The 26,499-nt window shown below is 37.4% G+C and overlaps 1 protein-coding gene across 2 annotated transcripts in view; it reads right to left on the reverse strand.

Moving 5' to 3' along the window:
• LOC124879329 (F-actin-uncapping protein LRRC16A) overlaps positions 1 to 26,499 on the reverse strand; it is a 43,430-nt gene that overhangs the window by 13,221 nt on the left and 3,710 nt on the right. Inside the window, exons 2-23 of one of the 2 annotated variants that reach the window (XM_047383833.1) lie at positions 24,504 to 24,601; positions 16,903 to 16,953; positions 9,310 to 9,369; positions 8,790 to 8,911; positions 6,962 to 7,059; positions 6,749 to 6,819; positions 6,336 to 6,409; positions 5,573 to 5,648; positions 5,376 to 5,464; positions 5,060 to 5,154; positions 3,429 to 3,515; positions 3,233 to 3,336; positions 3,054 to 3,131; positions 2,810 to 2,886; positions 2,181 to 2,285; positions 1,280 to 1,349; positions 1,087 to 1,168; positions 906 to 1,005; positions 766 to 820; positions 474 to 646; positions 182 to 250; positions 1 to 94 (exon numbers count right to left, since the gene is read on the reverse strand). In XM_047383833.1, coding sequence (XP_047239789.1) covers positions 1 to 94; positions 182 to 250; positions 474 to 646; positions 766 to 820; positions 906 to 1,005; positions 1,087 to 1,168; positions 1,280 to 1,349; positions 2,181 to 2,285; positions 2,810 to 2,886; positions 3,054 to 3,131; positions 3,233 to 3,336; positions 3,429 to 3,515; positions 5,060 to 5,154; positions 5,376 to 5,464; positions 5,573 to 5,648; positions 6,336 to 6,409; positions 6,749 to 6,819; positions 6,962 to 7,059; positions 8,790 to 8,911; positions 9,310 to 9,369; positions 16,903 to 16,953; positions 24,504 to 24,601 — 1,928 coding nt within the window. Of the gene's footprint in view, positions 95 to 181; positions 251 to 473; positions 647 to 765; positions 821 to 905; positions 1,006 to 1,086; positions 1,169 to 1,279; positions 1,350 to 2,180; positions 2,286 to 2,809; positions 2,887 to 3,053; positions 3,132 to 3,232; positions 3,337 to 3,428; positions 3,516 to 5,059; positions 5,155 to 5,375; positions 5,465 to 5,572; positions 5,649 to 6,335; positions 6,410 to 6,748; positions 6,820 to 6,961; positions 7,064 to 8,789; positions 8,912 to 9,309; positions 9,370 to 16,902; positions 16,954 to 24,503; positions 24,602 to 26,499 lie in introns of those variants that run through there. The other variant, XM_047383834.1, reaches the window with a different exon arrangement.

Consider the following 26,499-nt stretch of genomic DNA (forward strand, 5'->3'; position numbering starts at 1 on the left):
CTTTAGTAAAGCATCCTCTGTCTTATCTGGATTGGCCTTCAGTGCCTGAGCAGCATCCATGATAGGGACAGGCATAAATCGAATTGTGTAGTTCCTAATATAAAGAGAGAACAGGGTTATTACCAAGCAGAAAAAAACTCATAAACTCTGAAACCTGTAAAATTAACAATTTTATGCATACTTCTCCAAAGCAGCAGCTACATCCTGTAAACCCTGGGGGCTGATGTTGTTTCTGTCCCACACTAAGGTCCTGAAGAAAGACACAAACCAGACAGATAAATGGAAACCCAAACAAATGTTCCGTGATCAGTTATTGTTGAAATTATTACATAAAAAATACTTTTATTCTTCTTCTCTGGCTAAACTTTTGATCTTTATATCTAGATACATAGAGCTCCTGATGTACCATTATTTTTTAAAGGTTTACCTTTAAATATGATTTCTTTAGGAAATATTATTTGATCCCTGCTCACCTCAGCTTGGTGTTGATCTGCAGAGCTTTGGCCAGTATCTTGGCCCCCATGTCTCCCATTGAGTTTCCACTGATGTCCAGCTTGATCAGAGAGGTGTTGCTGCCGAGAGCGTTAAGGACGATGGAGAGGTCGGCCTTCAGCTTGGAATCAGCCAGGGAGAGTGAAGTCAAAGGCTATCAACAAAAACCAAAAAACTTAGAAAAAAATAACTACAAAAAGGATGAAAATAAATTCAATTAATATGAATTTGTCTCCATGGGGGAAAAATGACAAACTACAATGTATCACTCACTGACTCTTCTTCTTGAATCATGTAAACCAGGTTATCCAAGACCTGAGCAACATTTCTGGGGTAACAACATAAGACAAGAGTAGAAATAGTGAATAGCCAATTCTGTGTCGTCACAAAATAATATTTGTTTGGTCACCTACTTAGATTTGATGTTGTTGAAGTTTTTGCCTAAAGAAAGGTGCCTGATGGAGCGGTTTTTGGCCAGCCACACAAGAAGCGTGGAGAGATCCATGTCCAAACCTGAGAAGGACAACAGGAACATGAACGTAAACCTGAAGAAGCACAAAACCCAAAATGTATGGGAAGCAAACATTTCCTTACTGTTGTCTGAAATATCCAGACTGGAAATATTGGGGATATCTGCGATGCAACCCTCTAAAATCTGTGAGCCTCCTGAACGAAGCTGGAAGAAAAATAAGTCTGTATATTATTTGTGTGAATTCAATAAGGGCTAAAGTCTTTTAAAAAAACAAGCTGTTAAAGAGTGTTGAGGGCTTAGCAGCTGTGGACTTACCTCACAGCTGCTAAGATCCAGAGAAACATCCCTGAGGTTTGGGTTGCAACCAAGGCCCAACAACAACGATCTAAAGACAAAACAAATCAGTTTGGAATAAAATGATGACACCTTGTTGTAGTAGAATCCATGGTTTAGATTTTTACTGCAAGAAAAGATTTATAATTTCAAAATGGCTTTGAACTCCTGAAAAATCAGCACTTGTCAGAGTAAAGCTTCAAGCAGGAAAAAAAAAAAAAAAAAAAGAGTCATGTCTTTGTCCAATTCGTCTTTAGGATTTACTTCCATCAGATCTTTAACTAAGTTCCTCTAAATCTTGTGAGTTTACATCTTACAAAAGGTAATGTTCCAGAACTGGTCATTTCACAAACTCCATGTGGGCCTTCATGCAAATCTGATAAAAATCGCACAACTTAAAATAAATCAATCAAAAGTAGCTTTTTGTTAATCATTCTTCAAACAACTGAAAACAAGGTCTAAAAAAATCTTAGACTAAAAGCGAGCTTCACTTATTTTTTGCCATCTTAGTTAGAAGACCCACACTGAGGAAGACGACAAGAAAATGATAAAAGCCATCCTAAACGCTACATGTTTTAGCTAGTAACAAAACAGAGAGCTCTGTTAGTCAAGTATAAAAATTAGATTTTTTCAACAATGAATTTTAATCCCACTAAGCCTTTTGCTATTATAAAATAAATTAAAGCCACTTAAAATGTGTCCAGTTTAGCTTATTCGGTTAACTGGAAAATAAATGTTGCCCGCCCCTGCTTTATGCATAGTTTTAGAAACATCCTGAAATTCCTTTACATCTGAGACACTGACATCAGATATTTCTTGCTTGTTGGTCCAACAAACATCTGCTCAGCCTGAAGGAGTTATAACCAGTTAAAGCCATTCTTACTTCAGAGCCTCCAGCGGCAGCCTGGTTCCTGATAGGCTGACAGAAGTCAGAGCCTGAACACTGCTGAAAAACTGCTTAAAGGACTGAGGGATTTCTTTACATCTCCTGTAGGGATATAAAAAAAAAAACAACTTAGTTATAGCAAAGGAGGGTTAATAATTGGAAAGCATTATGTGTAGATTAATAAATGCTTTCTCTCATGGACAACCAGGAGTCTGAACAGCATATTTTATATCTCTGTCTGTTTTTATAGTTAAAACCAGTGGTTTCTAAACTTTTCATCTTACAGTTGGCAAAGGGCAACAGAGACCTTTGACCCCACCACCAAGCTGATATAAATAAATACTGCTAATAAGCAAATTAAATAAGGACATACAGTAATAAGAACATCAACATTTATTAGCAACAATTATTCATTTTTTTCCCCCTTTATGGATCATAACAAATAGTACAAAGATATGCTATTAGCCATTGTACCTCCTAGTTTGATTACTGGAGATCAAAACTCCACATCATTGTTTTATGATCTACAGTTGGGTCTAGATTCGAAACCTGGGAGCCACTGCACTAAACTATCTTTAATGATATCACATGATAGCTCCATGGTTAATATTTAGTGTCTGATTGACCTATGAGAGAAGACTGTTCTGGACATGTTGAGGACAGCAAGATGATTCAAAGATCCCTTGCACAGAGATGAACACACCTGAAAAAAAAAAAAAAGAAATACACAAAATAATTTAAGATGAAACTCAAGTGAAGTAGGCGGAAATCATAGATATCAATGTATATATGATACAACCAATAAGAACCCAATAAAAACGTATGAGAAGTGTGTTTTCATTCTTAAGTTGTCATGTGAGTGGTTTTTACCAGCTCCAGGGAACAGTCACTGTTTGACAGATCCAGAGCTTTGAGGCAGTTTGGATGACTCAGGAAACTCTGCAAATTCTGCAAAGACAATAATGTATCAGAGAACCACATTCAGAGAGGGGGTGGGGAAGTGTTCACATAAGCCTGAGAAGATGTAAAGAGGAAAGGGTTTTCCATACCTGAAGGTCATCTCCTCTAAGGGAGTTCCCTGACAGGTCGAAATGTGTGAGGGTGGAGGCGACGACAGGGTTGGCACATAGTGCCTGACAGAGGCTGTTTACACCTGCAATAGATAACAAGCTATTCCTTTAAACAAAAAAAAAAACAAAGCTTCACGGCAATAATGTGCTACTTCTTGTTTTTTTGTGCATTCACCTTTAGGAGATATGGACGTCTTTGAGAGGTTCAGGTGCTTTAGGCCCATAGGCAATTTGGCTAGTTGAGCACTCAGAGCATAAACACCTTAAAAAAAAACAGCTAAAGATTAAACACTGGATTGTTTGCATTTAGAAAGGGAAGCATGAGCCTCAGAGGGTTGTCAGAAGGTTAGCTCCTTTTTAAACTCAAAGGTTTTCCACATTTTGGCTTCATCTTTGTTTAATAAACAGTGACAGAGTGGATTCTTCGGTGTCAAATTAATTCAGTTTTTTACATCGCCTCAAGGCACTTTATAAGACACAATTGGTCAGATTCCTATTAAACTATACAGAAATGTCAAACCAAATGAATCAAATTCACGGCAATTAAAACCAACCACATAGACCGATTCACATTTGGTTACATCAAGTCCAATTTCATTGATTTGAATGCAATAGAATGCAGTCAAACTTGGTTAATCACACAATGTCAGCTGATACAAAGCCTAGCTAATTGCGCCGAGTCATTAACTGCATCCCTCATTCGGAGCAAGACAGTGGTGAAAATGGGAAAACTTAATATTAATCAGAAAAAACTTCGTGAGGAACAAGGCTCAGCAATGACTAGGTTCTTCATTTTAAGACGGACACCAACTAAAACAAAATCTTGTTTTAGCCAGTGATTAAAGAGGAGCAAATGTCTTAGTAATAGATGAAAAACAGCACCTCAAAGATTAAAGTCATGACAAACTGATAACGAGAATGTGTTGAGTTTATGCTGCTTCGCCTGAAGTGTTTTGTCTTCTCTACAACAATCATCTAGTATTAAGATATTCGAAGCCTTAAGTGCTACTTTGTCCATCGGCTCCACAAAACTACGACGCACTCCGCTAACAATGCTTAAAATGCTTAAAATGCTCCAGAATTGAAACATATTTGTCACCCGCTTGTTACTGCTGCATCTATTCTCAGAGAACAATGTAATGCTAGTAATTTACATCTTGAATACTTTGTACAATGTATGTTTGGAAAACTTTTTAAAGCCAACTGTTGCATAGAAAACAAAGCAGTTTGAGCTAACAAAAGGAGAACTCCTCCTAAAAAGGTCAAAGAAATGTATTTCTTTTCAAGATTCTTGTTTCTTTTTATATTTATTTCTGAAGTATAGAGACCAGCCCGTCTAACATCAACAAAAATACCCATTTATAGTCACTTAAATCTCTTTCATTCAGATGCCCGCTTTGAATTTCAGCAAGCGGTCCTCACCAGGTCTATATGCTTAATAGATTGAGCTGTTGCTTTTTATTCGCGTTAACAAGCAATTTACAGTAAAAAATAAAGTGGTCAGTGAGTTTATATTAAAAAATCCTCTGGAAGCTATCTGAAGATTTGGGAAACCTGAAGATCCAAGTTGCTGTGCTCCAGCAAACCTGAGTTGCCCAATCGGCTCTTCGAGGTGAGTCTCTCTGCTCAATTACACAGTAACTTTCAGGAAACTTAAAAAGTAATGAGTCGTTCAGGAAGTGTATCTCTATGTGCATATTTAAATCTTAAGGACGAATAGATAACCTCTACATGCATGCCCTACCCTGTAAAAACAGTAAAAAACTGCTTGGGGTGTGTGTGTGTCTTTGTGTAGGTGGGTGTAACCTTTGTCCTCTAGGGAGTTGTTGCTCAGGTTGAGTGTGTGCAGCATGCAGGATGGGTTTTGTGACAGAGCGCCTGCAAGTTTCTGAGCAAAATCACTGAGGAAGACACAAAGCAGAAACAAAATGTCAGAATCAGGGATTGGCTTTAATATATGTGAGCAGACAAACTGAATGAATGCAACAAATCAACAAGCTCAGACAATAAGATTCAATAAATACAAAATCCAAACCTAATCATTTTATGTGCATTTTTTATTTTTGTTTTGACAGTTATCTTGTGTCAAAAGTAGCTTATTTGTCAACTATATTCATCTGACCATTTGAGTCCAGCGTTGTCCAGAACCAGCTCTTCCAGTCGACTGGATCGAGCAACAACTCTGAAAATCTGCTCACACACATCTGTAGACTGGAAGACAGAAACACAAAACATAACGAAGGAAGAGGATACATTTTCTTTAAACTATAACACAAGAATATATTGCTATAACTGTAAAAAAAAACTTCAAGATGTTACCAGTTTGTAGTCTTTGGTTGAGAGTTTGGTGAACCACTGGTTGTATTCCAGGACTGCAATGATTGCCACAAGATCCCTACAGGACAAATATAAAACAATTCAAATAAAATGAAAAGGCATGATAGTTACAAAAATATCTAGCTTTAAACATCTTAAGGAAATACGACATAATTTCAAGAAAAACCTAAAAAAGCTCTGCCACAAAAGCTGCATATAAACCCGTTAGACATCCTAGATGATCTGATCACATCATGAGAACGCTGAATACATGTGGGAATGCAATCAAAATTGATCGGCTTTGCTCTGACCACCTTAAGACGTCATCTGGAAGACTTTTATCTCCATTAGTTTAGCAGTTTGAACACAACCCGTCATATAACTCAATGAATGAGTGGTTAACGTAAGTTTATACGTGGCAGATTCCAGTTTAAATGAAAATACATTTAATAAGCATGCAATTAATTGTCATTAATAACTCTAGATTTAATTCAATAAAATTCAGAAAAACAAAATCCATGTTAAGAAATAACAGGTCTAAATTGATTAAATCACTGGTGGAACAATTAATGGTACTTTTTCAAAAATTGTAATCAGATGACACAACAACCATAAAAGCGAGGAGCTTTTTAGGGCTTTTAATACATCTTTACCAAGGTGGGGGTGAATAAATGTGGTTGACATTATAACTGAGATCAGATCTCACAGGAAGGAATTTAAATCCATATGTCAAGAAGTTCTCGGATAGTTCAGTCTTGTTGCAAACCTGTTCTCCAGATGAACAAAGTCCTGCAGATTCAGTTCTCTAGTGTCCTGACTTAAATAGATGGTGTCAACATCCTGCAAAATTTAACAAAAGGTGAGACCGAATTAGCAGAAAAAAAAGACCATAATTCAACATAAAGTTAGTCAACATCAGCATAAAAGCAACGATGGCAACAATAAAAGATAAGGAAATAATGGCAACCAGAAGCAGCTTCAGCAGATGTGTCAAGAATGTGCTTAAGTTATTGCTAATATTTCATAGGTATAAAACATGAAAGAATGGAAAAAAGAAAAGGCCATAAACACAGAGATTAGAGAGATACAGAGCCACACACTGAAGCAAACTTATCAAGAAAGAAAGTTAAAATGTTAAATAAATATCATTTAAGAAAGAGGTAATTTCCCCATACGGACCCACTGGACCTCCTCTCGATATGGCAGACCCAAACTGTCACACACACACAAGTATTGATGAGAAAAGCCACCTGAAAGAGTCATCACAGCAATGTGTCAGTCTTCAAATATGAAACATTTATTAAAATATGTCTAGACTGTTTATTGTGTCATGTTTCATTTTTATTAAATGTTTTTTATTATTTTTAATTTAATTTAATTTAATTTATTCACCACAGGGTCCTAAGTCAGCTGGAACCTGCTCATTCCAGACGGCCTGGAGGGCTGTTAACCTCTCAGGAGGCTTCAAATTCAGCCTCCTCATCATCTTCCTTCCTTACGGAGAGATACAGAGCGAGGAAGAGAAAAGGGGAAAATACGAGAAAATTATATAAAAACATGAAAAGTCAAAGGCTGAGCTTATACAGGTCCTTCTCAAAATATTAGCATATTGTGATAAAGTTCATTATTTTCCATAATGTAATGATGAAAATTTAACATTCATATATTTTAGATTCATTGCACACTAACTGAAATATTTCAGGTCTTTTATTGTCTTAATACGGATGATTGTGGCATACAGCTCATGAAAACCCAAAATTTCTATCTCACAAAATTAGCATATTTCATCCGACCAATAAAAGAAAAGTGTTTTTAATACAAAAAACGTCAACCTTCAAATAATCATGTACAGTTATGCACTCAATACTTGGTCGGGAATCCTTTTGCAGAAATGACTGCTTCAATGCAGCGTGGCATGGAGGCAATCAGCCTGTGGCACTGCTGAGGTCTTATGGAGGCCCAGGATGCTTCAATAGCGGCCTTTAGCTCATCCAGAGTGTTGGGTCTTGAGTCTCTCAACGTTCTTTTCACAATATCCCACAGATTCTCTATGGGGTTCAGGTCAGGAGAGTTGGCAGGCCAATTGAGCACAGTGATACCATGGTCAGTAAACCATTTACCAGTGGTTTTGGCACTGTGAGCAGGTGCCAGGTCGTGCTGAAAAATGAAATCTTCATCTCCATAAAGCTTTTCAGCAGATGGAAGCATGAAGTGCTCCAAAATCTCCTGATAGCTAGCTGCATTGACCCTGCCCTTGATAAAACACAGTGGACCAACACCAGCAGCTGACACGGCACCCCAGACCATCACTGACTGTGGGTACTTGACACTGGACTTCTGGCATTTTGGCATTTCCTTCTAATGATATGCTAATTTTGTGAGATAGGAATTTTGGGTTTTCATGAGCTGTATGCCAAAATCATCCGTATTAAGACAATAAAAGACCTGAAATATTTCAGTTAGTGTGCAATGAATCTAAAATATATGAATGTTAAATTTTCATCATGACATTATGGAAAATAATGAACTTTATCACAATATGCTAATATTTTGAGAAGGACCAGTATAGGACATGAAGAACCAAGTTTTAACAGATGATTTAATGAGACCAACCAGATAGCAGGTAAGGATTTATCTGTAAATTATCAATCTATCAGTCTACATTAAGCTACATACACATTTCACAAAGGGAAAAGTCATCTGGCTATTTTATTCTCAAAATCCTGTAGAATTTTGTTTATTTTCTAAAGTTTCTGCAGATAATTTCCTAAATATAACTATGAAATTACTGTAAAATAAAACAAACCAAATATCAAAACCCCAATGTTAAAATGCTAACATTTTCAAATCAAAGGTGGACAAAACATTTTCCTACCCAAATCAAAATTTTGATACCATAATACATAAAACACATTGACGTTTCATTTTTATGCTTTTTAATAATAAAATAAATAATCAGCATTTCCTAATTCTACTAAATACAGTGCTAACGATCAGATTTTTTTATATGTAGTAATTTTTAACCAAAGCAGTGTTGAGTAAATTATAACATTTAGGTTGATAGATAACAGACTTAATTTAAACTGAACAGCACCATAAAAGCGTTCTAATCTTTGGAACAAAAGGTATGATTTATTTCCCTCATTCTTGGCTAAATATCTACTACAAAATATAGATCGATCCTATCAGACTCTGAGGTATGCTCCATTGTGATACCTACACAGGTGAGACAGCAGGGCAGATCCGGTGAAGACAGCTGCCGATCTGAGTGATCACCTCATCCACTTCCTCCACCGAGCCCAGCCGGAGGCTCCAAGGCCCGCGCTCATGCTCTAAAATGAGCTGTAGGGGGCGACGCACACAAAGAAACAGTCTTCATCTCACCATTATTTTGTATTTTGTTATTTAGATTAATTAAGCTTAAGATTTTGCAACATACAGACGATAATAGACAGGGTTATGGTCATGGGTTTAGTCTTGACAGCAGAAAGAACCTTGATCGAAAAATGTTTTTTGCACTTTCAACATTTCGTTTGCTGAATTGTGTTTATATCTTCCAACTTCCAAGGCTTCTATGTACAAGAATACAGAATAATTTTCTACTTCCAAATCATTTAATTAATGATGTGTGATCACAGAAAATATGACCGAATATGTAGCTTTAGGGCTTTTGCCCATGTCATAAATATGATTTAAATCATAAACCCCTCTGATGGTAAAACTGTCTTTTGTGTTTGTACCTGAGTGGGCTTGTTGCTGCTGATTCCCTGAATATCCAAGTAGTTAAACGACTGCTCAACCTGAAACAAATAAGAAAGCACAGATTAGTTTTTTGTCTCAAAATTGAGAAGAAAAAAAAAACCCTCCTTAAAATGAGAACATGATGCAAAATTATACTTAAAAACACTGGGACTTTTGCAGGACACAGACTGCATGTGTATAAAAACAAATGCAAAATTGAGAGAATTATTTTGTTACTGTACTTCTGAGTCACCTAATTACTTTAGCTGGTCTTGATTAGACAGATCAACGCACAAGAGGAAAAATAAAGCTTGTCCAAAGAAAGTTGACCTGAGGCGCATTATTTAAAGTAATTGAGTCTGAAGTTATATTTAGGAACAAAAACAGTCTGCTAGGCCGGAACCCTAAAGTTGGGTCTGGTTTGCACACCTAATTATCTACAATATCTATCATAATTATGTATAATACACCTTAAATAAATGTTTCCATTCTGAAGATCTTTTTTGATCTGACCTATATTATGACAATAGTGTATTTCCAACTTTGTGGCAACAAGTTGGGGCAGGCCGTTTCCTGCTATAATACAACAATGCCACAGTGCTCTCTGATAACAGTTTTTACAGTTCGGTGTGGATGAACTTCTCTTGCTCACCCAACACCTCTGATACGAGTTGGAGTGGAGACTGTAAGCCAGGCACTATCACTGCTGGACCTCACCTAGGCACTTGTGGCTGAAGTGGAGCAACATCTGGTGCAAAAGCCTGAGGCCAGGGGAACGGAGGCTGCTGTAAACACATTTTAACCCTGAATGGTATGAGCTGTTCAGTAACATACAGCCTAAATGTTCATGTGTGTTTAATTTTATCAGGAAGAATCTGGTATGAAGACTAGATGCTTTGATAAATAACATTAGCATGATTCACCAAGTTCAAGATCGTTTCAGATGAAAGAGGGCGTCATGTTTTAATAAGACTGAATAATGACAATAGTGTTCATTTCGAACCTTTAATTAGTGAATCAGGACCATAAAAGTCACACTTGACTTTCACAATTGCTTCTCTGTGCAGAACAGAAGCAACTGTGTGTCTGACTGCATGAATCATATTCTCACTCTCTCAGATAGAAACAGAAACTCAAAAGAAGCTGACTTATTCTTCAAATCAAAGGCCAGGGTTGAAAAATAATCTTGCAATCAAAACCAAAAGCTACAAGCAGTCTGCAGAGCAAATGTCTGAGGCAAAGTCCGATTTCATTTTCCTTTGAATTCAGAGGATAAATGTGCTGCCAAACAGAGCAAGTGTAATGAAGGAAAGAGTAAAAGTAAAAGAGGTAGAAAACACCAGAATTTATTAGAAAATCTGACAGATGGTAGAGAGGCAAAATCTCGATTCTAGAGTGAAATTGAAAGAGAATAACAGAGAAATAGATTTAAAAAAGGAGTGTGAGAAGGAACCAGAAAGGGGCACAGAAGCAGAGCCCTCTTGTCTGCGCTGTTTGCCAGCTGTTAAATTCCTCCATTGTCTTTTTTTTCCCTCTCTCCCGCTGCCGGGACAGTACACTCTCAGGAACAAACCACTCTCTGTTTCACTCAAACACACACACACACACACACACACACAGACACACACATATAAAGTTAGAAAAACCACTGACCCACTCTGGAACAACAGATCAGAGGTCAGCTGGCAGGGCTGGACATCTTTGATTTGCACATTCTGTTAAGAGGTTATTTACACAGACTGATGTTTTTCACCTGTGTTCCTTAACTGGTGTATCATCCAACATTTTTAGAGGGGGGGATATTTTTTATTATGAACGGTCATGACCTCACCAAAAGTAAACAGTCAAAATAGCTGAAGAACAGCTATTCAAAACAAAACCAAGGTAATAGTAATCAAAAACGACCCAAACTAGAAAAAAATCCAAGCTGTTTATTTAAATGCTATGTTATTATTTATTTTTTTTTCACATATTCCCAATTTTGCATGAGAACCTTTGTTTACTGTTTTTAAACCAACCATGTCCATGTTGCTACCAGTAATTGTGTCCAAGGAACAGCGACTTTTAAGTGTTCATACCTCTTGAATGTTTTTCATATTTATTATTTGACTGAGATCTTTTCTAACAGACCAACACCAAGTAGTGCAGAATTGTGAATCGGAAGAAAAATGACACATCGTTTCCAATTTCTTTGACAAATAAAGATCTGAAAAGTGTGGCATGAATTTGTATTCAATCCCATTTACTTTGATATCATCTTGATTGAAAATAAAATGAATTCTATAATTTACCTGATTAGTAAATAGTAATTTTAGTAATAAAAACAGCTGTTCTGTAAAGGCCTCAGACATTGAAGACCACAGTACACAAAAGAACAACAACCATGAGGCCTAAGGTAACTCTGGAGGAGCTGCAGAGATCCACAGCTAAAGTAGGGGAATCTTTAGACAGGACAACTATATGTAATGCATTCCACAAATCTGGCACTTATGAAAGAGTGGTCAGAAGTTCTATGTGCAGTTTGCCACAAGCTATACAGACACAGCAAACATGTAGAAGAAGGTGCTTTGGTCAGATAAGGCCGAAATAAAAGTTTTTGGTCTACCTACAAAACACCATATGCGGTAGAAAACACCAACACAGCACGTCACCCAGAACACACCATCCTTCCTGTGAAACACAATAGTGGCTGCATGATGCTGTGGTGATACTTTTCTTTAGCAGGGACAGAGAAGCTGCTCAGAGATGATATGGAACATGGATGGAGCAGAGGTTCACCTACCAGCAGGACAATGACCACTAAACATACAGCAACACCTACAGTGGGATGCTTTAAATCAAAGCACATTGATATGGCAGAATATATTGGATCTACATCTAATTCAGAAACTGTAACAAGACACTCTGTATTCAATCTGGAAAGCTTAAAGTAGTAGAATGTGCGTAAAATAGGTATCTAGATGTGAAAAGATGGCAGAGACTTTACTAGCAGCAAAATGTAGATCTACAAAGTATTGACTCAGAGAAGCTAAAGAAAAACCTTTTCAATTTTTGTAAAACCTTTGTAAAACATTTAAAAGACTTATATCCTTTCCTTATCATTTCAAATATATTTTGTCCTGTCTCATAAGGAAAACACAAAGTTTTATTGCTGAAATGTAACAAACTCAAAACATCCAATGCGGGATCTGGGTCTTTGTGTCCTCCTCTTCATGTCCATATAAATTTGACCTATACAACCTAAAACATTGCTGCAGACCAAGGACACGCTAAATCACCGGAGTGAAACACTACTATTAAGACAATATGGTTAAGAACATCTTAAAAAACACCAGTTGAAGGTATTGCCCAAGTTTTCCATCTCTCTTGGTCCTAATCTGACCGAGCATCCGCATGATGTGCCAGAACAAGCCTGATCCACACAGACTCCACCCTGCAAACCACTGGACCAAAAGATCTGATCCCAAAGTCTCAGTGCCAGACACCACACAGGGTACGCCTAGAAGTCCCACGTCCATTCCACAATGGGTCAGAGCTGCTTTTGAAGACATGAAAACACCATAATTTAATTATACCCAAGTGCTTAAATGTTTTACTAATGGCATACCTAACCCAAACTTAATAAAGTTCTCTTTCTGACCACTTCAATAACCATTTTCAAAATGTGTCTATACTCATTCACAAATCAACAGGTGATGTTACACCACCACTTCTTAAAGTCTGTGATAAGTCCTCGTTGGGTAAGGATTGTAACACCGAAATTATGACCAAAACAAAAACATGACTGGAGAAATGGGCACGTTTAGGCAAGCAGCTGTGTTCCTGTAGCCAAGATCAACACAAATCTGTGTTGTTTGAATGGCATTAGGGCTGCACAATAAATCACAAATATATTTTCACTGCTATATCAACATCCTCATAATTATTATTGCAAAGGGCTGTTTGCAATGCAATAACAGTTGGCTATTATCGTATAAGTTACATGAATGCACATTTTGCATGCCGATAAGATATTGAGTCTGTTAAATGGAGTCTCATTGCAGCATATGTCCTGACAGATAACCGTGTCTAAGATGCTAAAGGTTACAAAAAGGGGTTGGAAGCACACATGACAAAGACAGCAGTAAGAAAATGCAAATACATCAAAAACAATATCATAACCAATATCAGCCAATATCATATTGGCATGACTTTGTAATATCTTGCAACCCTAAGCAGCATGTTCTCTTATCTTTCCCATTTTAAAGAGTGATAAAGGAAAAAAGGCTGCTGTATCATGTCAAACAGTAAGTCATAAATCACTAATACGAAGCTGCAAGAAATTTTTCATACTTTAACAAGTAAAATATAAAATATATAAATATATGGCTTTATATTGGGAGTTTTGACAAATATTTACAAGTGGTGCCGATAATGTTGTGTATTTGGTGATTTGTCGTTAAATTTTGGTGGGTTAGTCATTAGTCACCAGTTCTAGTTGCTCAAACACTCCCAACCTTTCTGTTGCAAACATGCTAAAAGTATATTTTGTGCTCAGCTTCTGTTGTACTCTTTATTTAATTTTTTCTACTGTATTTATATTTATTCAAACCACAGAGGGGGCAACCCAGAGCAACAAAACATGTCTCTTAGAACAAAAATAAAAGGCTGTCGTCCCATGATACTTCATAATCACTAAAGCTCCTAATCTTTTGTTCCATGAAAATGCCACATCCCAAATCCAATCCTAACCAGCTGACATCCTTCCTGAGTTTACATTTGACAGCCAGTTTCTTTCTGCATCAGACTTTCCCGACTATTTATAAAACTGTCTGGCTTGATTCACATGCTCATTAGTAATAACCTTCCCTCCAAAGAAAACCTGGAAGGATCCCAGCAGTGAATATAACAGAGGCTGAGAAAAAGGAAACATCATCAGTAATTTGAGAACATGATTAAACTATGGCTTGACTTCTCTTATGATAAAATCAACAATGTGATGACTCGTAACTTGTAAAACTGATTTTCCAAGTGTAAAATTGGGAAGTTCACAAGATCAAACTTCAGTATAAAAAGGTTTGGCATTTGAGACCTCTAAACAATTCTATTGCTATTTGAATTTTTACCTCATGTTTTGTGTTCTACATGTTTAAAATGTGAATATAGCTCTTGTCTTTTATCAAAAAAGAGAAAAAAAGCTCTCAACACAAAGTTATTTTAATTTTATAACAGTTAACAGGGATTCTATTTCATCCCAAAACTATTATTACTCTTTTTTACTCTTTAAGTCATTCCACAGTGTTTTTCTCTGTATATAAGCTCTGGCCTTCGGGTTTGAACTTTTCTTCCTGTCACTGTTTTCCTTTCCCACAGGCTGTGTTCTCACAGCTGCATGGTGGGTAGGACTATTAAATATCTCCATACGCTAGGACCTGTTCTCATCTGGCAACAGGGACAAAGAGACTGAACATGAGAGAAAAGGACACTGAATGGAAAAAAAGATTGGACCATTTTAGGTCATTCAGAGATTAGAAAAGAGGAAGCAGAAAAACAATTATGCATCAGTGTAGGTCATTATAGTTTAGTGGACACTGTGAAACTTCTAACGCAACGTTTTTAATTTCAGCATGAGGAAGTATCATCTTTTTAGCGAGCCATGACCTTAAAGCAGCCAAGTCCTTTCAAAGAAGATATTGGACACACATAACAAAGCCAGATTCTTGTAAATAGTTAAATGTAATAATGCACGGAGACATTTATTAAGTGGTTGTCCCACATTCAGTGCTGTTTTACTCTGCACAGAAACAGACAGCAAATCTGCTGGTAACCAGAATCTGCTTGAGTAGTGTGACCGGCGATGTTCTGGTCTGAAACTCAATAATCAAATTATTTTTCAGGTCAATAAATGCACCACAAGTATAAGAGGCCATGCCACCCAAGAAACGGCACTCTTTGGTGTTGATGATATTACTGAGAAAAAAACCCAAAAAACTTAAAGCTGTCAAAAAACTGTTTTAATGGCAAAGGTGTGTGTTCTGCAAAGGTGAGTGGCAGGTAACAAGAAGCCTGAATGGGGTAAAACAAATTTGCTCTGTTTTATCATTTTGAGCTTTCGGCGTATGTCTGTAAAGGGACATTATGGTTTTGGAAATGCTGGCAGCCTTCTGGGAATCCCGAAGTTAAGGTGGCCAGTACTTACTCTACAGGGATTACACACACATACTGCTGTTTGTAGCTACTAATGCTAACTGACATTTCACCTTTGTTACTGTTTTTTGGTCTTTAAACAACAATATTTTAAAACCTCTGTTTTACTGCAGAGGTTTACCACAGCTACTCCTGTCACACACATTAAAGGAACTCTCATCTGCTCCTAATATGAATAAGTAATAATAATGTTAAAGAGCTATAATAGGTCCTATAAGAGACATGCAGCAGCTGTTTTTAGTTTTGTACAGATACCGTTGTCCAATAACCAGTAGTCGTGATGCCATTTATTTTGTGAAATTCACCAGCCTCTCCAGTGGCAAAGCACAGCCCCCTTGTTCCAGTAAATGTCACAATGGTCCTTATGGCTAATCACTCATCCATTTTAGTTTCATGAGACCACCGGACATATCTCCAAAATCTTCACTATCTTCAGCAGGCATCTTCCCAAGTTTATCTGCTTTTTCCTGGGGTTGATTCACACATTTTGCACCAATCATCATCATCTCTGGAAGACAGAAGCCATCTCCTTTCTGGACTGTGTGATTGCTGGAAATTCCAATGTTGTTTATATCTGCATATAATTGTCTTAACAGATGAATGAGCCAACATCTATAATTTGTACCCAAGACAGTGTTGAGGAGGTCCACAATTCTCTTCCGGATTTCTTTTGATTTTTCTATGATGTCATAAAAGGAAGCAGTGTGTTTTAGTCGCTGCCTTAAAATACATCCACAAATGTGACTTTATTTAACTCGCATGTTCAGAACTAAAAGATCATCTTACAAAAGCATGAAATCATCATGTGGGATTTCCCAAATTGCTTAAAAGCACAGTAATCATAGTGCAGGCAAACGATTGAATTTAGAGAAAGTAACACAATATTCTCTAAAGGATTCTCACTCTCATTATTTTGGCATTTAACAAACAGTAATAATTTTGGTAAATCAAACTGACATGAAACCGGAAACGTTTAGTTTGACTTAATGACATATTAAAGAAAATGTTTGTGTTTTTATGTAAGTATGTAACTATATGGTTTCTGCTGTTTTTGTAGAACAAAATATATAAAACACGTGAGAGCGGCTGGTTGAAGAAAGAAAGAAAGCTGTAAAAAACAAAAACAAATGACCATTCCATAAAATAAAATGAATAATTTAAATGTTATACCAACAAATATGCCATTCTGCAGTTGTATCACCTGCTTTGTTGCCCACCTGTTGATGTTTTGCAGGTCCCATATTTAACATTGACCACTGCAGTTAAGCATGCCATATGAGACAGTGAATAAATATAAAATTACCACAGAGAAGATACAATCAAACCCCTAATGCAACAGTATCCTAAATAAAACTATGGGAATTTATTAAAATTCATTTTTCACATTAATATATCGCTCAACTAACCTTAGAAGGGACCCGCGCTGTCAGCAGATAGGCTCGATGTGACGCCAAAGCCTGCAGAAACAGACAGACATGAGACATGTTTAAAGAGGGAGAGAGGCTTGGTTTATCACTGCTAGAACTTAGTTTTAACAGTTAAAAACAATTATACACAACTACCTAGGAGTATCATTTAAGGAATATCTAAAAAAAACTACAACTATAATATTCGATAAAAGTAACAAAAAATAAAGTGAGCAACTGTGGAAATAAAGAAAACAAGACGACTATAAAGCATTATTGTACAGGTCCTTCTCAAAATATTAGCATATTGTGATAAAGTTCATTATTTTCCATAATGTCATGATGAAAATTTAACATTCATATATTTTAGATTCATTGCACACTAACTGAAATATTTCAGGTCTTTTATTGTCTTAATACGGATGATTTTGGCATACAGCTCATGAAAACCCAAAATTTCTATCTCACAAAATTAGCATATCATTAAAAGGGTCTCTAAACGAGCTATGAACCTAATCATCTGAATCAACGAGTTAACTCTAAACACCTGCAAAAGATTCCTGAGGCCTTTAAAACTCCCAGCCTGGTTCATCACTCAAAACCCCAATCATGGGTAAGACTGCCGACCTGACTGCTGTCCAGAAGGCCACTATTGACACCCTCAAGCAAGAGGGTAAGACACAGAAAGACATTTCTGAACGAATAGGCTGTTCCCAGAGTGCTGTACCAAGGCACCTCAGTGGGAAGTCTGTGGGAAGGAAAAAGTGTGGCAGAAAACGCTGCACAACGAGAAGAGGTGACCGGACCCTGAGGAAGATTGTGGAGAAGGGCCGATTCCAGACCTTGGGGGACCTGCGGAAGCAGTGGACTGAGTCTGGAGTAGAAACATCCAGAGCCACCGTGCACAGGCGTGTGCAGGAAATGGGCTACAGGTGCCGCATTCCCCAGGTCAAGCCACTTTTGAACCAGAAACAGCGGCAGAAGCGCCTGACCTGGGCTACAGAGAAGCAGCACTGGACTGTTGCTCAGTGGTCCAAAGTACTTTTTTCGGATGAAAGCAAATTCTGCATGTCATTCGGAAATCAAGGTGCCAGAGTCTGGAGGAAGACTGGGGAGAAGGAAATGCCAAAATGCCAGAAGTCCAGTGTCAAGTACCCACAGTCAGTGATGGTCTGAGGTGCCGTGTCAGCTGCTGGTGTTGGTCCACTGTGTTTTATCAAGGGCAGGGTCAATGCAGCTAGCTATCAGGAGATTTTGGAGCACTTCATGCTTCCATCTGCTGAAACGCTTTATGGAGATGAAGATTTCATTTTTCAGCACGGCCTGGCACCTGCTCACAGTGCCAAAACCACTGGTAAATGGTTTACTGACCATGGTATCACTGTGCTCAATTGGCCTGCCAACTCTCCTGACCTGAACCCCATTGAGAATCTGTGGGATATTGTGAAGAGAACGTTGAGAGACTCAAGACCCAACACTCTGGATGAGCTAAAGGCCGCTATCGAAGCATCCTGGGCCTCCATAAGACCTCAGCAGTGCCACAGGCTGATTGCCTCCATGCCACGCCGCATTGAAGCAGTCATTTCTGCAAAAGGATTCCTGACCAAGTATTGAGTGCATAACTGTACATGATTATTTGAAGGTTGACGTTTTTTGTATTAAAAACACTTTTCTTTTATTGGTCGGATGAAATATGCTAATTTTGTGAGATAGAAATGTTGGGTTTTCATGAGCTGTATGCCAAAATCATCCGTATTAAGACAATAAAAGACCTGAAATATTTCAGTTAGTGTGCAATGAATCTAAAATATATGAATGTTAAATTTTCATCATGACATTATGGAAAATAATGAACTTTATCACAATATGCTAATATTTTGAGAAGGACCTGTATGTGTTTTATACTTTATACTCATGTTTAAAAAAGAGAGTTGAAAGTCATGTTTCCTTTTTATCCTTTCTATTATTTTTCTCTTGATAGTATAGTATGATGCGTTAAAAAAATGCTAAGGTTAGAGGAAAAGGGTAGAAAATGTCAACTAAAATAAAGGACAGAAAATAAATTGCTCATTTTAGCCCAAACATAGCCAGATAATTCCCTCCTGAGGTTACATACCAACACGTTAACATTTTTCCCTTCGCAGAGAGCTGCAAAGTGTGGTGGCCTCTTAAGAGGGGTTTTAACGCAGTGTGATATTAATATATATTATCTGAAACTATTTGTTTAACCACAGAGTGAGTGCACACTGTGGCTACCCACTCAACAAATGCTAAGGTGTTTCCTGCTGACAAAATTAGAAACTTATTTTTACACAAAATGTTTCACCTTTTTGCTGATTTAAAAAATTTGTTTTTTAATGAAAGTTAATAGTCCTTGTGATATTTTCTCTGTAATGATGTTTAAAGGAAATTATAGGGGGCGAAGGGGGGGACTGCATGGAATGTCAGCCATGGCTGACAGGAGGATAAGCCAGTTGTGGCATTTACAGTAGCCCATTGTGTAGCTGAGTCAGGTCTCTCCAGGTCACATCTGCTGAAGACCTGCTTCCAGCAAATTAGATAGTGAGTCCTCTTAGACCGACAGTGTTTTACAGATAAGGAGAGCTGTGCTGTGAGTTAGAACGCCTATGAATTGCAGTTGCAGACCAAATAAGAGGAAAGTGAGAATCAAGCCTATAAACTCACAGCAATCAATGTCTGAACACTGTTTTGTTGAAGAAAGCCTAACAATAAAAAAAGGAAGACCAAGGATTGTTAAATGTAAAAGGCAAAAGTGTCTGTAATAAACATTTTTAAAAGACCTGTTTTTTTTGTTTTTTTTTACTAAATTCACTTTTATCTCCAAAAAATCAAATAAAAAAAAATCTAATTTCAAATTTATTACACTAATCTGGTTCAACAATTAAATTAATGTATTCAAATGAAATGAGCATCTCCATAAAGATTGTCTGCAGAGAGATTAATGAAGTACTCTAAAATGTCCTGATGGTACTTCTGATTTTGGACTTGATAAAACACAGCTGACCAACACCCACAGGTCAAATAGCTCCCCAATTCATCACCTGTGGAAAATTGCCACTGGCCCTTAAGTAACTTTCTGTTCCTCTCCACCCTGCCTACAGACTCTGGGACCTTGATGTCTAAATGAAATGCAAAGTCTAGTTTTATTTTAAAAGAAGACTTGAGTGACTGAGCAACAGTAAATTCCTTTGTCTCCTGAGATGGTTTTTCTTGGTTCAGAAGTGGCTCAACACTTGGGAAGTGGCACTACGGAAAGTGTAGCTCATGCCCTGGATACAGCTGTGTGTGGTTGCTCTTGAAGCACTGGCTCCAGTTGTAGTCACCACCTTGTGCATTTGCTTCACAATCCTCGCAAGCCTGAAGTCATCCCTGGTGCTTGTGCAACTTATTCTACCACATCTTTTCCTTCCACTCAACTTTTCATGAATATTCTTGGACACAGCACTCTGAACAGCCAGCTTCTTTAGCTATGACTCTTTCCGGCTTACCATGCTTGTGAAAGGTGACAACGAATATCTGCTTGACAACTGTCAAGTCAGCAGCTCTGAGTACACATAACACAATTCTGTATTAAAAATCCCTTTTTATGAGTCTAGGTTTTAGATTTTAATTAGTTGTAAGCTATAATCATCAAATTTAACATAAATAAATACTGACAAAAACTAAATTGGTCTGTAATGAATTTACATAAGTGTAATTTTAATTTAATTACTAAAATAAATAATATTTTCAATAAGATTCTAATTTAATGTAATGCACCTGTCCATATAATGCTGTACATTTTTATAAGCTGTTCAGTGTCATCCTTCTGCAATCTCTCTGCACACTTTTGCTTAAAGATACAAATAAGTAAACTGCATGGAGATTAATAAATGGAACTTTGTTTTAGTTAAACAATATGAGAAATAAAATAATGTTTAATGTAAAAAAACAAACATGTATCTTTAAAATAAATTTATATAATGTTCTCTCTACAGTTATTAACCAAAGCAGGAACAAACTGAAGCCCAGAGGGTTGGTGAAAAGCCTGGTGAGGTAGTTGAACTTTATCGCAGGTTTGTCAGATTCACTATATTTGATGCAGGGGCGCATTTAAAAATATTGGTTTAAGGGTGTGCACAGTTAAGCAACAAGCATATCGCACCGCTTAAGCTTTTACAACCCCTCTAATAATAGTTTTCTTGTTGTTGTTTTTTCCTCAGCTCAGTTGTACAGGAAAAAGTCAAAATACACCTGGAAAAGATTTAGAAATGTTTAAGCATGAACTAATTTTTACATGTAGAAACATTGTATTGCAACAGTGGTGAACCTTTTTTATAAGGAAGTATATATTCTGATACTGCTAAGCCATGTTGCCATGGCGGAGCAAAGTATGATCATGACTGAGCTTGTAGCAGCATTTTTAACATCAGCAGTTTGGGCTCACTGTCAATGGTTTTAAAGTTCTCTTACTGAAATATTACAATGCATTTCTGTCTTCATCCAGTAGTCTGGCTTACACTTCAGTATAGGAAGAACTCTTTCCTTACCTTTGATTTATAAAAGTAAACAAATTATATTTTAACATATAATGTCACAGTATTTGCTTTATTTGAATGCATTACTACATGGTTTATTTAATACTAGGAGCTCCTGCTGTGGAATGTAGCATGAGTGTGTGTCCCAACACCCTGTGGGTGTGAGTGGGCTGCTCTAGTCAAGTCCTGACAGGAGCTGTAAAGCTTTGGTATGCGGACAATGAAATAAATGTTATAGACATAAATGTTCAAAAATGTATTCAACTGCACGTCTTTGGCTAAAAAAGAAAGAAACGAAAGGGGTGAATTTACCAAATTTGTGTCATTTTAAGATTTCTAAAATATCCACCTATGTTTAAAGAGATTAATCAACGTGCCTGCAGCTACATGAAACCAGATACTCAAAAAAGTACCCACACTCCACCGCTATGTGACTCTCTGCTGTGCTCACCAGGTTTTAACAAAATCTGCAACTAAACAACCTTGAGAGGTCAGATAAGCTTTGCATTGAGCACTCACATTACTCCAAATGTTGCTCTGTCCTTTTGCAGGCTCTTCTGTGATTTTGAAACAAAAGAATGCACAGCACCGATCTAGTTATCTACATTATGGAAGGCCACCAAAATAACTGCAGAAACCTCTGTGGACAAACCGCTTTGTGCATTTGACCTGAAGCTGGCACACACATTCGGACACAGCTCCTTTGATCAAGGCAAAGGAAGTCTTAATGGTGTTTTAATCAGAGAGTCCTTTCATGTTTTAGCATGACTATTATGATGACTTTTTAACACAAACAAATCCCCTCTTTGGCATGAATCATCATCAGCATCCGTCATCTTGGTTTTTTTTGACAAACTTTGACGAGCCAGTGGAGTCTTTTGTTTGAGCCTGTAACAATAGGACTGCTAATCCAACTGACATGGGGCTGAGGTGCCTTTGTCTGCTCTCTGAAAAATCTGAGGAGTTCCCGCGGCAGCTTAACAAGATACGCTTTTTGTGCAGAGAACTTCAACTGCTTCAACTAAGGCAACAAAGCACTTATAAATGCATGTACATTTCAAAGCATGAAACATCCCTAAAAGCTTTGAAACTATTGTGGAAAGCAGGAAGTACAAACAGCTGCATATAACCTGGTGGTGGAACTGTGCGCAGTCCAGGATAGAAGACCCTCATCACAAAAAATACAGTTCAGTGTAGAATCGTCACACTCAGGTTTGACTATTTAGAAGCATTTTAGATTTTCCAAATATTGATTATCAAATGCTTCTAAGATTCCTAACAATTGTGAAATAGGCCCTTAGTTTAGCACTAAACAGGGATCTGGAATTATATACGAATGTCAGCATCATTAGCCAGTCAGTGTGTCCAAAATCAGGGGCTGCATCCTTCAAAGGCCGAATTCTGTAGGCTGATAACATCATAGTGAGACGATGAAGGCTGTCCAAATCTGAAGGCTACTCCAAATGGGGCAGACTAGTGTCCTCTCTTCCCCAGATTAAGAGGATGGGTCTGCTGTATCCTTCTGGTGAGTTCCATTTGTACTCGAATTTCAACCGGAACGTCCCCTCAAAGTCGGAATACGAGTCGAAATGTCGGAGCAACAGGACCATACCCGACTTCCGCATTCAAGATGGCTGCTACTCACATCAACAGTGTGAAAATCAACACTGATTGTTTTTAGCAGTTCTGTATTTTTATGTAACATGTAGTCAGTCGTACACGTACTACTTTTCACTGTTTATAAGACATGACGTTTCAACGGTGCGCATGAAATATCTCGTAGAACAGTGTTTATTGTCATTGTTATTGCAGTTACAATTTGAGCAAAAAACAAGCAAGAAACTGGAATGCTATAACTTGAAGATGACGTAAACTTCGACTTCCAAGTTCCTACTTCCGAGGTTAATGGAACGCAGCATTTGTGGCCCACCCAATCCCATGATTGATTGCAGGTAAAGCTGATTGTGCAAACGTATTGTGCTTGGTTTATCAAAATATTGTTTAATTGCAAAAGTCGGCTCCCTCTACGCCAACAGCCGGCTGGCCTCGCCAGCTGTCAGCTGACTGGGTGACAGAGGCTCGCTGTAACCGGGGATAACCCCTGACTACTGGCATTTAATGTTGGCTTTCACCCCTGGTTGAAAATTAAAGCTAGGAAACGATGTCGTCTTCGTTCCTCCATATAGCCTGTATCAAACGCCGTCAATGCAAACTCATAGTGCCATCAGTTTTTCACCTGCTCTTAATGTGATATCAGTTTTTAAATAAAAGCACTACAATATGCCTCAACCTGCACAGATTTATTACTTTAAAGTGGAAATAAATATATACTGAGAAAAAAAATACAAGAATAGTGTAACAAATTAGACCTGGTAAAAAAAGACTGCCCAAAAGCTTTGTAACAAAACAAATATTCTTTAAGTTTGTTAAGTTCCTGTGTTTACAGTAAAAACAGAAACTCATGGAAAATTATACCAGTCAATTTGAAATACTGTGTAAATGATCTTCCTGAGTACATGTATGGTTTATTTTAAATTATTTTTACAGTTCTTTTGTATATTGATTCAGAAATCTGCCTAAACACCAGTAAAACTCTTCTGTTGATTCCTGCTTTACAGAACTTCTCAGTGTTTTGGTTGATGACACATCTAGCCGCTTTTTGTAGTTTGAAGCATAGTTTGAAAACAGCAGGATAAAAAAAAATGCAGAGTGTGTTTTTAGCATTTCCCTACACTGATTTGTGCTACTTCTTTTGAATATTACGTACGTTTTATTATAGAGGAGATACATTTGGACAGAGTGAAACAATATCCAGTAATCTTAATTTAAAAAAAAAAACAACTGCAGTTTGTTTTCAGCTCTTTAACAGAAATTCAAATCCAGTCATTTTTTTTATTTAACTCCACAAAATGCAGCAGATCCTTTCGGTTACGAACAAATGTGTTCGGTTAGAACATTTTACAAGCCTTTAAAGTAAGGCCTTAACAGGAGAAATACATGTCCAAACATATTTACATCACCTACACAAGACTTACAACAGAAATCTGAGCAGCTCTCACTTACTAGTACTCTGTTCTCCACCTTGTCACCTTTGACCTCCAGCTGGACTTTGCACCTCAGGGTCAGTTTCACCCTCCGACCCACTGCCTCCCGCACACTCTCTACAGCACAAGGCAGGGGAAAGGGACAAGACAGAAGAATTAGCACAATGAGAGCCAGGCAGGGTTGCTAGGTGTCACAGCCTGAGGCTCTGGCTGTTGGGTAAAAATCTTAGGTTTAAACATGCACTGCAGTGTGATGAATCTGTATGTGAGTGAAGGTTGGTGGGGCTGTTCGTCACAGTTCCTGCTACTAAATCAAAACAAAGGCAACGACTGCAGCATGAGAGACATTTGTTTCATGTAAACAAAGTCTAAACGTTTTAATGCAAAGCATGTTTCTGTCAACTTTAAAAATTGTACGGCGACGAAGTGAAGTTTTGTACATCTCAATTGCTGGCACATTGGTTTCCCTTGATTTTTCAGCTCCATTCTCGGTGTGTGAACAGTTTCACCTCTGCTTGAGTTGCTGCTGCTGCCTGGTCTATCCCTGAAATGCTGGTCTACTCAGTTGCTTCCTATTTAAACAAAGAACCAATATTAAGGGCATGAAGGAAACAAAATGACGCAACCTTTGTTTTTTTTTTTGACACCTCACATTTTGCTGAAACACAAAGCAGGTCCAGAGGCAAGAGGATGCCATCGGGGGCAAAAAAAAGTCTAGTGAGCTGTGCAGCACGAACACACAGTCGAGAAAAAGAGAGCAACAAAACACACTCATACTTAGCTGACATCAAACAAATACAGATAATAAAACTTGTTTCACAGAAAAACCACCCTGGTGACATTTGAAAGTAACATACAAAACACTGTAGCGGAATATCAGCATTATCACTTCATGTTTAATGTCAAACGCGGTAGTGAGCGGTTGACCGTTTGGGCGTGTTTTGTAACAACAAGGCATTTTTTTTAACATTACAATATAACTTAATATTAATATGCACTGGTTATTTTTGAAAGCTTTAGATTTGGATGCACCCTGGCTTATTCAATTCTACCTAAGATGTTGGTAGCTTTATATAAAATCATGTAACAAGTTATCTCAGTTATCGATTATGAATTTATTCCTTGAAACCTCAAGCTCCTTTAAATCACAATTTATATGAAATTATGAACACTTCTCTTTCACAAGAGCGTATTTACGCCTTAATAGATGTTTGCCGATCAGATTTTTCCTGGCTGATACCGATTCCCTGTGCATTTTAAGGTTTGAGGAGCCAAGTCCAACTTTGATCTTTTCAGATGTTATAGTTGCAATATAGTCACCATTTATGATTCAAACCATTTATAAAAACAAGTGCATCAAAGTACATATTGTTGGTTGATGGTTTATGAATCAAAAGGGTAGAAATTCTTACTTTTAATGCAAAGTTAAGAGAGAAAAAAACTGATTTTTTGCCTGCTTATCACCATTGGTGCAAAGTCTTTTCCACTTATGTTTCTAAAGTATTTCCCACACAAACTTCATATTATTTCAATAATGGCATGTAAATCAGTGACCTAAAAGAAAACTGTCCTTTACTTCAAAAGTTTTTTTAGCCTTTGACTTGAGTAGATTTCAAGACCTTAAAGACCTTTTCTGGGTGTTGTTTCTATTGTTATTTTATCCTCTTTTGAATACATTTTATTCTGTTATCACTTTATTATTTGTTTGGCTAAACCGTGAAGGCCTTAGGTCAATTTCTGTTATTTTTGAATGTGCTAAACAAATAAATGTGGCATTGTTATTGATAATAGCAGCCTCCCTGGAGGAGTTAGTAGCTTTACATCTAACAGAAATTGAAAGGATTATAAGATTGTCCCAATTTACGCACCCAATAAAATGTCCTGAAACTTTATCTGAGTTTTCATAAACTCAGATAAAGTGCATCAAAACACACGCTTTCTTATGATGTGTTTGCACACTGAAGAAAGAGGAAAGTTTTCCGATCCTGATCTTGTCTAGCGGCCTTTACTTTTTG

The sequence above is a fragment of the Girardinichthys multiradiatus genome, chromosome 13 (assembly GCF_021462225.1).
Source record: "Girardinichthys multiradiatus isolate DD_20200921_A chromosome 13, DD_fGirMul_XY1, whole genome shotgun sequence".
Lineage (NCBI taxonomy): Eukaryota > Metazoa > Chordata > Actinopteri > Cyprinodontiformes > Goodeidae > Girardinichthys > Girardinichthys multiradiatus.